Source organism: Acanthaster planci, linkage group LG04, assembly GCF_054643075.1.
Source record: "Acanthaster planci isolate LZ-2023a linkage group LG04, COTS_SCS, whole genome shotgun sequence".
In the NCBI taxonomy this organism is placed as follows: domain Eukaryota; kingdom Metazoa; phylum Echinodermata; class Asteroidea; order Valvatida; family Acanthasteridae; genus Acanthaster; species Acanthaster planci.
The window spans coordinates 22548868-22559760 of record NC_141780.1 but is presented as its reverse complement, the minus strand read 5'-3'; the positions used below and the strand labels follow the sequence as shown (position 1 = coordinate 22559760).

The 10893-nt window shown below is 40.4% G+C and overlaps 1 protein-coding gene across 8 annotated transcripts in view; it reads right to left on the bottom strand.

Moving 5' to 3' along the window:
• The window catches only part of LOC110984566 (uncharacterized), a 74964-nt gene that overhangs the window by 15425 nt on the left and 48646 nt on the right, over positions 1-10893 (bottom strand). For all 8 annotated transcript variants that reach the window (XM_087136282.1, XM_087136281.1, XM_087136283.1 and 5 more), the window contains 6 exons: positions 7495-8336; positions 6580-6728; positions 4039-4195; positions 3197-3284; positions 1192-1242; positions 903-961 (listed from right to left, as the gene is read on the bottom strand). In XM_087136282.1, the coding sequence (XP_086992408.1) occupies positions 903-961; positions 1192-1242; positions 3197-3284; positions 4039-4195; positions 6580-6728; positions 7495-8336 (1346 nt within the window). The remainder of the gene's footprint in view (positions 1-902; positions 962-1191; positions 1243-3196; positions 3285-4038; positions 4196-6579; positions 6729-7494; positions 8337-10893) is intronic.

The following is a 10893-nucleotide window of genomic DNA, read 5'->3' as shown; positions in this document are numbered from 1 at the left end:
CAAACATAGACTGCCAGAGTAGTTAAGCCACAACAATTGAAGAGGCTGAACATTTTAGCTGAGTTTAAGGACTCACTCCTTTGGAGTGATCAACATCCATGCTAACACAGCAAAAATCAATATACATGTAATCTATTTCAGTTTTACCACCAAGTAGAACACGGGGCTTACGCTGGGAAAGATCACATTCAATCATCTAGATGTGTAACAATTTGCAACCGACAGTCATGTTAAAAAACCCCTGCTTACTTTGAGAACCACACCTCTGCAAAAACTCCATGTCTTGCATCAAATAAAACTTCAGTGTAAGTTAAAGTTGTGCGTAGTAAGTGCAATGTCCCCTACATCATTCCCCCCCTCCATTAATGAGTGCTAGATCTGGGACCTGCAAATGATAAACCATTGGAAGGGAAGTTCTTGTCTCTCGTCATAGACATATGCTGCTGACTGCTACCCTACTGGTTGAGGATGTACCAACTTTAGGAAGTGAATGTGAGTCATACATATGTTAAGGATGAATTGAAGAAGACACTACTACATGTCCGAGTGAATTCAAGAAATGCCTGCAGGAGTGGGTGTTTTACTTTTCACGATACATTTTCATTCATTTCTAATGTTAATTAGCTCTACAGTGAAGTAGCCTGTCAACTGTGAAAGCATGAGGAACTTGGTTTACAATGGAATGCCATTTATACAGCTACTGTGTGGTTGCAGACATCTGGAAGAATTTTACTCAATGGTGTCATTCCAAAAGGATGCTGTTACTAGGCAACAAAGAGCCCTCTCTTGTCCACACATGGAAAACAATACCCATCTTACGCGCTGAATCAAAAAGTTGGAAGGGCATTTTGATCCAATCAGAATCAAGGATATTAAATTAGGAATTATGAACTCATTCTTACCATCGACTTCATCATGTCGTTGGAATGCTGTGCTGCTCCAGAAATGATAGTCAGTGCCTCTGTGCATCAAGAAATGGATAGACACTAACATAAAGCACACAGCAAGGAATCATGGGGGTACTCAAATAGTCAATTACACTTGGAAATCTCTCTGATCAAAAAAAGACAAGGACTGCCAAACTGGCTCTAAACAATTTCCCTGAAATGCACAAATACACAAATAGCTGCAGGAACAAAAAAATGACAACATTCAGAATTTCAACTTGATTTCAAAACAAGGGAATCTTACTGTCTGCATCTGCCTTGTCCTTGGAACCGTCTGGTAACTTTTTTATGTAATCTGTTTTGAGATCAAACAAAAGACACTGAATAACTGAATACAAGTTAATCTCTTTCAAAAGAATGAGGCAGGCCATTCATATTGAGTTTGCGTTCTTTCTGAACAAATGTTTATTTTAAAAAAAAAGGGCAGATGGAAGAACAACTTTCTTTTAACATCATTTTTTTCTTTTAACATCATCATTTTTTCTTTTAACATCATCATTTTTTCTTTTAACATCATCATTTTTTTCTTTTAACATCATCATTTCACAGTCCTATTTTAACCTCATGTCTTCACTGCATCAACTTGGTTAAATAAAAAATATATTGTCCCCATATTTAGCAGGTGGTGAATTTAAACATGGTGTGGAATGTGACATTAATTCTACGTAACCTTGAAATAGCTCTGCCTCCAACAAAATAAACAAAGTTTGCGTGTTTCATGGCAAATATTTAATCTTTTCATCAGATGTATTCCCATCTCCTGTGAAGTTTTTCCAGGACAAACTTACCAAGAATGACTTCAATTGGCTTTATAAGCCTACATGGATTAGACTTGAACAAAGTCCTTCCATCTTACTAGTACTGACACAATGCTCACATGCATGTCACCAGAAGCTATGAAATTACATCACACATATAACTTCTTCACTGTGTTTTTCACAGCACAGATGATGTTTATGATATTACCCTCTGAAATTGTAACAAGTCCCTCTTTCTTTAAAATGTGTCTGCTGATAGAGACAAGTTCCATGGAATATGTTCTTGCTGCCAAGGAAACCACCTGGTTTCTACAAACAGAAGTATCGCTCCGCTTATGTTCTACCCTTCCCCTTCCAATAAGAGATTGTCAGATGCTTGTTGACGGCAAAAACATACCAGTCCAATGAGATCAGGCTCCTACTGTCTGCGTCATTTTGAGCATGTGCACTTCAACTCTAGCGTGATGCAAACAACAGTGGACTGGTCACATGAGGCTGGTATGTTTGCTGCCATCAGGCATCTCGAAGTCGCCCACAGTCCCTCTCCATCCATTTCAACACAATGGTTAGATTAACCCCTTCGCACCGGGAGGCGGCTATAGCCGCCATAAAAATTGAGATCCTCAGCCTGCTTTCAGCTATTATTCTCGGCCCACGCTCGAGCGAACATGGTGAAAGAAGGCAGACCCTGGCTCTTGTATATGTGGTCATTGGTCTTTGTACGTAGCCCAGAAATGAAAAGACCGAATTTGCATCATAATCACCAGCTTCACAATAGTCCCCACTTTGAAAAGAGGCAACGGGAATGTGGAAGCGTGAGTAGAGCCGGATGCCACCAAACAATCAGCCTTTTCACCATGTAATTCAATGCGTGCAGAGCACGCAGGGCCACAAACCGAGAATTTGCAGTTTGGCAGGTGGCTTTCATGGCCAAGCGAGGCTGGAATTCTTGGAGTCGGCTTCCGGGAAGAAATTCCCGTCGTCAAGGGGCTCAATCAAGGAGACACCTCAAACCTAATCTGGGACTTCAGCTAGTGACATCTTACAAGACTCAACTAACCTCAAAGTCAGACTTCTCTTTGACAATTTTACGGAGGGGGTCCAGTCAGTAAAAACACCACCCTATCACTCCCCTTCCGTCTTTGACACCCTCCCTCCCTTCCCTCGATATCCACCCCTCAAACCCCCCCCCTCCATCCTCCGATATGTGGCTTCACAAAAGCTGGCAAACATACACGTATCCAGATGGCAACGTTCAACCTTGGTGTTAGTCATCGCTCACAGCCACAACGCAGGTGGGGATATGTAACAGGTTCCAAACTTGAAAGATCATGTAGAATGTCACAGGGTGGTGGTTATAAATCAGAGATCCTGCCCTATTTAGTCATTTCCAAGGATAATTCCTCAATTGATTGCACGCTGGGCAAATTTAAAGGAAAACTGGGCCAACATTTCACACACACGTTTATCTGTATTTGATACTTAACACACCTTTCAGGAGAAGTTCATATCTGGGTATCCGTTGTACTGGAGTCAACATGTGATGTTGCAAGGCAAGATTTCCGCACAGTTCATGATTCTGTGGAGATATACATCGTACGTTTATTATTAATACGCAGACATGAAAGTGAAATAATTTACTTGACAGTTGACAGGCATGCACACAGGAAAATTTGCTGGTGTGAATTACACAAAAGCATTTTCACTTATATTCTGTGCATCATCAAGCATTCAACATGCTCCTGTGTTACAAGTAGACTTTCTGGGGGAAAGGGGGAAGAGGAAATGAAAATCCTGTAAGCAGCAAAATTAATAAATCGGTAACAATGGAAGGGCATTGATTCTGACACATTTTAAACAAAGAGGTGATTGTTGTCTCCTTTTCTCCCTTTTCTTGTTTCTCCCACTTTTTTTCTTTTTCTCTCATTTTTATTGGCTTTTTCCTCCTTGCCCGTGGGGCAATGTAACAAGTTTTCAGAGTGAAGGTTCTGTAGCAGATGCTAGAGAGGAAGGAAATGACTTTTGCGGCGAGGTTGGGTATAAACCAGGAGTTGGCAAGCAAATAAAAATGGAATTTAAAACGATTCAAATTTCACTCATGACAGTTGGCAAAGTGCTCATGTTTCTAAATGTAACAATTGATATGTTGTGCTTCATTTCTTTCCGAAGTTAGTGTGTTTATTCTTTCATTTACTGTAGATGCAAACTTGTAAAGCCAAGTTTGAAGGTTTCCTCTCAACTGATAGAGAGGAGAAGCCTAAAAGCTGGCTGTTATGGCAACACACATTGCATCATTCATGTGCCTACTTCCATGAATGATCACAGATGCTCACCTGTAATTGTGACACAGTGGCAGCAAATTTAGGCACTTTGGACATCCACTGGTTCAACTGCTTCATGGCATTATCAAAGTTACTGACGTAGTCAGAGTACAGCTTAAGGAAGGGGGCATTCTTCTTCAAGACCTCACCCAGACATGGATTCCTCTCCCTAACAAACCAAAATCAGAAACAACTCACTTACTGTCTGCTTGTGAGGGCATTTTGGCTCAACGTCCAGGAGCACCAAAACTTAAGATCTTGGTATTAATTTTACTTGTGGTGTCTACTCAAACACAGATATCTTCTTTCACATCCCTCTCTCTCCAGTTGGGGGAATATGCAAGCTTTTGAAGGTACGGTAGGTGGCTTTGTGCAAATTAACCCACTGTACCAGAACAGCTTACAGCAAGAGACTACTTGCTCCTCTGAGAATTAGGATGGCTTCAGACTGATTTATTGGCTTGATGAGCAGGGGTAATATTAATGTAGTCCCTAAAACACTTGTTTGTTGGAAATGGGTACTTCAGATTGTATGTTGTAAGCTATTCATTATTATTACTACTGGTAGGGGTCCACGCAAGAGCAATGATCAACTAAACCTGCTTAGATATTGCCCAGTCGGCTACCAACAAACATTACAAGACAGATGTTATTTCACAACACTGTCTGCTCACTTGCTGCATAGAAAGCCGAGAAATTATACTTTCATAAACTTCCAAACCCAGTAGTGAACTTTTGGGTTTAACTTTTGTGAAACGCTTTACAAATTCACATAGATGTAACGAGACAAGACTAGATTTCAGTAGCATTCAAGACTGAATATACTTGTTCGAAATGAGCTTACTGTCCAAATTTTCAAAGCTAAATGTATGTCTGTTAGAGCAGCTACCATACCCTTTTATGCTTAGATAAAAAACAGACAAGCCATTTGAGCCAGTTCAAGGCACTGTAGGTGTCTACTTCCTAACTGAATTACCAAGATGAAACTTTCCTTCTCATATCCGCAATGTCTCAAGGAGCTAATACCAAGTGTGACTACTCTCCCTTCCCTGTCATCCATTTTTTATCTAACAATATGAATTAATGTCTTCCGACTCTCACTGACATTAAGCTGTTGTGATTTTTATAAGATGTAAATAGGGCTGATTTAGATGTAACAATTTCAAAATGGCGGTGTATGTATATAAGCAGTATTGTAATCAAGTCCTTCACAAATCTCCACAGGTCCAACAAAAGCTCACCAGAAGTCATAGCCAAGTCACAAGCCAGTGAAATGAACTGTAACAAAAGCATTCTTTTGTCACTATTGACCCTGTTACTTATAACTGGTCTTGTTTAAGAACTTGTGACTGGTATTGTGAAATGACCTATGAAGAGGCTTTTGCAAGTTCATCTTGCAAAACACAGAGCCTCAAGACAGGACCTCCATTTAATCACTATTCAACAGCAGTAACAGTAACACAAGCTCATTGAAAAATGTAATCCCTCTCCTGAAAGTAAATGTGATAATTTACCACCCGAAACTAGTCTGCATGTGTCTCGATCAATTTCCTGAAAGGAATTGGACACTAAAGAAATAGACAATGCAGATTGAGGGTTCCGTGAATATTTTGTTGCTTAGTTTTAAAGAGTGTTCCATGCAACAATGTCTGCTTAACTTAATTTCCATGCAGCAAGGTTTTCTTAACTGATCTGAAGTAACTGAAATTTCAAATTAATTACAACTGCTAAACTTACTGGCAATTGAGAGTATCGTTGATTGTTACTTTAAGCTCAAACAAAAGGAAATTAAGAGAAAACTGTGGGAAGGAAACCAGAACTAAAAACCTTATAACCTAAACAGGGCCATTCAGCATGACTCAGAACTTTTAAGAGAAAATTCCAAATCCAGTTTTAGGTAATAATTCTTTTTTCAATTTGATACATGTATGTCTTAAATCTTGCCAGATCATCACTTTAGCTAACTTAACCATATCCTGCCGGGGAACCCTTTTTTTTGTATGCATAGCCGGGGTACCCGAAATTGGACAAAAGACAGAGCTGTTGGGAATTTCCCGCATTTTTTCAGTTGTCAACAGCGTAGGAAATCCGTCATTGTTTTGAAAGATTATACCACTGTTTGTGGAATTCAGCACGAGCGGATTACCAACGGGGACAAAAGCCCTCCAGCACTCTAGAGATGAGCAATACACTACCGCTGCACGCTAATCTGGCTCGTATTTAAAAGATGCCAGAAGCACACTGTGCCCATTTCGGGAACAAAAGAAACTTATGTAACACCGCACCGTCTGGGCTCTTTTTACAAGGGGGCAGGCCTGGCTGAATACTCTGACATCAATAGAAATTGTCTGTCTGATTAGAGTAGCCACCAAACAAACACTCCATGGGGTTTAGGCATCAAGAAAAAAAAGAATTGTTGAAGATTTTTGAAAACTGAAGATATTGAAAATCACCTGTATGTAGGCACTGCATTTTTAAAAGCACCCAGCAGAACATGGTTAAACTTCTACCTTTCCTGAAATTGACTACACTCTGTTTTATGTTGGCACTCACCAATCTTTTAATCTCTCATCTAAGTCAGGTAGTAACACTGCCGAATGAAGCCGGTAGATTGATGAGATGTTAGAGAAGATTTCATTGACAACGGTTGGTGGAAACCAGTGTTGTTTCTGATTCTCTTTCTCAATTCCTTTCAAAAATATCTGACCAAAGAAAACAATGAAAAACTTAAGAACACTGCTGGACCGCACTGGGGAATTTCATAAATCGAAGCTGCCAAACTTATTACGTGGGGTTGGCCAACTTGTGAAAACAAATGTTTAAAACCTCAAACGGGTTTGGACTCTGTTGAATGATTAAAGTTCTGTAAATTCTTGACAGAATGTATCCAGCATGAGTCAAGTAAGTGGTCTTGTGGCTCATTTAATCCTAGATGGGAAACTGAATGATTAATGCCCCTTTTCCCATGACAATGTCTATGCATAGCATCTTGGTTTTAGATTGGGCAAGTAAGGGTTAGTAAGATTTGGAACTTTGCATGGTGGACCATAGACTAAGAGAGGGTTTGTGGGTACACCGTGTGAAATCAATCTCTTCTACAGAGAGTGGCATTTCTGAAAGTAACCGTTGAGTGCCGCACATCACGTTTACACTCATTGGTTCTTTGCAGAACTACCACTCTTATAGAAAAGATCAATTTCACATGACTTGGATTGCTCACAGAAAGTTCGAATCAGATACATGTTTCTTGTGAATTAATTACTAGTTAACCCAAGGTTTGTAACTCAACTTATTCCAGATATGTCCCATACCTGATTGATGTCACAAAATCTTTAGTTACCATTGTTCTGTGAACTACAAATAAAAATGCACTCTTAAACAACCACGAACTGACTTCATTAATGAGGTACAAAGTGCAATCACGAACTGACTTCATTAATGAGGTACAAAGTGCAATCACGAACTCACTTCATTAATGAGGTACAAAGTGTCTACGTAGGTTCGCTCTGTTGTGAGAACCTCAAAGGCTGTCTTGTGACTTTCATCCATGAACACAGCTGGTTCTTCCAGAGAAGTATCCGAGTCAAAATCAGAGTCCACACCGATTGGCTCATCGTCCGAATCCTCCATGAAATCCGAGTCCATTGATCTGATTGTTTGCCTGAGTATCCTACGGGACATGCGTCTCTCCTTCCGGCTTATACCCCGCTTCACTAACATATCAGTGTTCAAACCCACAATTCCCGAATCACCACTGGACATGCCACCAGAGTTCCGTAGCACCACCTTGTTACCATTGCCATCTGAGATCTCTCTGGCTTTCTGCTCGGCTGAGTTTTTGGTCTTCTTTGTGGCTGTCTTGTCTGCATCTGGGAGTGGTATGACTGCATATGGCCCATCATCCGTTGTTGGTCGAGCAGGTGCAGAGATCTTCCTAGATCGGGGATCCATCGGTTGTTTGCCCTTCACAGGTTTTATGTCTCTTTCGATGCTGGGCCTGGCTGGATCACTTGTAGCAAAGTCTGGCCCCAAAATTTTCTCTAGCTTCTTAGACGATGCTTTGTCGTGACTGTAACTTGATGGCTCAGATTCTATTGTCTCCTCGTGATAGACTTCATCATAGATGTTGTCCCTGTTAGGCTGTTCCGAGGCTTTGGGTGGAAGTTTGAGAGGTTTAGGTATCGTTCTTGGTGGACTGCCAAGGGTTACTTTGGGAGGTACATTTGGTTTGTTGGTTGTACCATCCTGACCAGTGTTTACAGGAGGCTTCTTGGAAATTAGAGGTTTCTGTGCAACTGGAGGCTTTGCAGCTGCAAGGGAAAAGACCAAAAAAGTTACAAAACAGCAAGTGATCAAAATAATCAACATGATGACCTTAGCTTCAGGAATCTGGTAGGGTGTGACTGCACTTTGTTCAGAGCAAACACCACCCTGTGAGTTCAAAAGTGTCTAAGGAAAAAGTGTCACCTCACAGACTAAGTCTGACCTGAAGCTACCCCTCTCCAGGGGGCACCGTAGAATGCCTTGTCAGGAATTTGCCAGGCACCCATATAAAGAACCAATGAAATTGCACACTTAAAATTACTGAGCACCAAGTCATGTTCTCCTATGATGGCATAGTTTTTCCTGTTATTCCTCCACTTTAAATCTATAGAACTATCCCATACAGTGGAGGAACGCTAGGAAAATTATGTTTACTATGTAGATGAAACACTGCCACTTACCACTGAGGACAACAGAATAACAACTGAGGACAACAGAATAACAACTGAGGACAACAGAATAACAACTGAGGACAGGGAAACATCCACTGTTCCCACTCTGTTCATTCTTCCATGGTACAATAAAATATGTACACGTACAATGTGGACTTGAACAAGGGTATACAAACAGGTATCATGTGTCAGGACCAGAGAAACGTTATGGGAATTCTTCCAGCTAAGCACTTAGCATTTCATAACTTCATGTTAAGTCAGTAAAGTATTTACAACAATGGAATAACTGGTAATGTCATTAGGAGCATATGCTCTTGGAACTTCACCTTCACTCGTGATGCGACCATTACCAAAATACGTAATCAATTAAGCTAGAATTCCCTGTCTGCACATAAACAACGGCGGCATTGAAAAACCACTCGTCAGAAGACTAGACCATCATTTCTGTTGTTCATGTAGCAATAACTGTCATCTTTTAACATTTTCAATCTCATGACATACATCTTTTCTTTCATGAAAACTCTTGTTCCATTTTAACAGCGGAGTACAATCATGATTATTTTCCACTCACACAATGCTACAAGCACCAAAGTGTCTTGATGTGAATTATTCTGGAAAAATCTTGCTGATTGTTAACATTAATTTACTTTTACTTTATCAAAATATCCTAATGCAAGATTACTAAAAAGTTCTGCAAGAATAAAGCCATCATCAGAATTTGAGGCAGGTAAATCATACCTCTTCTGCAACGTACTCCCAAAACTTAAGGCGATCACCAACAGTTTTCCCAGAGCAGTGTGATCATGTGGAATGCTGATCATGAGTTACGACTTGAAAAGCACTCACAAAAAACATGCACTGATGCGTACACAGGTAGCGGTATTTCCTCCCGTCATTTCCTTTAGAAATTAGGATGGCTTTTCAATCAGAAAACCAAATACAGTTTCCTGTTAATATTTTCTTTCAAAAATTCATGCGCAGGTACTCTGTTTAAGTTAATGTTTTTACTTCTTATGAACACGTTTCCAAGATCAACCCTTTAAACAGAGAAACAGTATTTGGTAGCGATTGGCTCCTAATGGGGAAAAATCTAGGCGCCAGCACTTTTATGAAATTTAGTAATCACAGGTGGTGAATATTCATGAACATACGAACACACATGTAGTATAAATACCCTGTGTTTACATTGTCCATCCATGCCGAAGAATCATCCACCACACAACTTGCATACAAGCGCCAATGAGGTCAATCCACGAAATCAAGGTTTTTGCCAAGGGTTCAGCCACGGACGTTATGACATCCATAGTTTCAGTGTGCCGCAGGACACCCTGCTGCATGAATTGTGCTATTTCTGACACTCTAAATCACAGTGACCCCCTTTAATTCCGACATAAGCTCCGTTTCAGGTTTCATTTACGTTGCAGCAACAAAGCAGCAAAAAATGGAGCCCATGCCATGCCGTGGTTTGTAAAATGGCCCTGGTGTCCGTATACATTCATCAACAACGTATGTTTAAATCTGGAACCAACCAAACCGTGCGCGTGATCACGACACATGTACATGTAAAGTATGGTATATGTACATGTACAGCGCACTCGGTGTGACTCAATGCGAATTGCACTGCCATTTCTACTTCATTTATCAATAATCATAGCTTTTTGATTTTTAAGCATACTCAAAATTGTTCAAATACATTTGTATGTAGTTTTTAAGCTATCTTAAGTTGCAAATGGCGACTGGATGGTGAAAATATGATCGCATTAGCAAAATTGTGGTCGCATTTGCGACTGATTTAGGCACTTTTTAAAGTGTTGGCCAAGATGGAGTTAGGCACCCGAATACCATACAGATTGAGCGTAGATCCATGCAACCTCTTGTAACCATGTATATCTGGCACACAATTCCAACGATACAGAATTAACTAGAGATATCTTGAGTATGGACCCAAAAGAATCAAGAAGGAACAGTTCCATGTTTGAACTCCAAACAATATCAGCCTTCCAGTTAAAAACCTTGTCATATCACCACTGACTTCAATTCTCATCTCTAGTGAATCACGCCTGGTCTCAATGTCCTCCAGGTGGGAGGAGTGAAGTGGGTTTTTTTTTTTCACTCTTGAAGGGATGTCACTTCCTCTGACTGGAATGAGGCC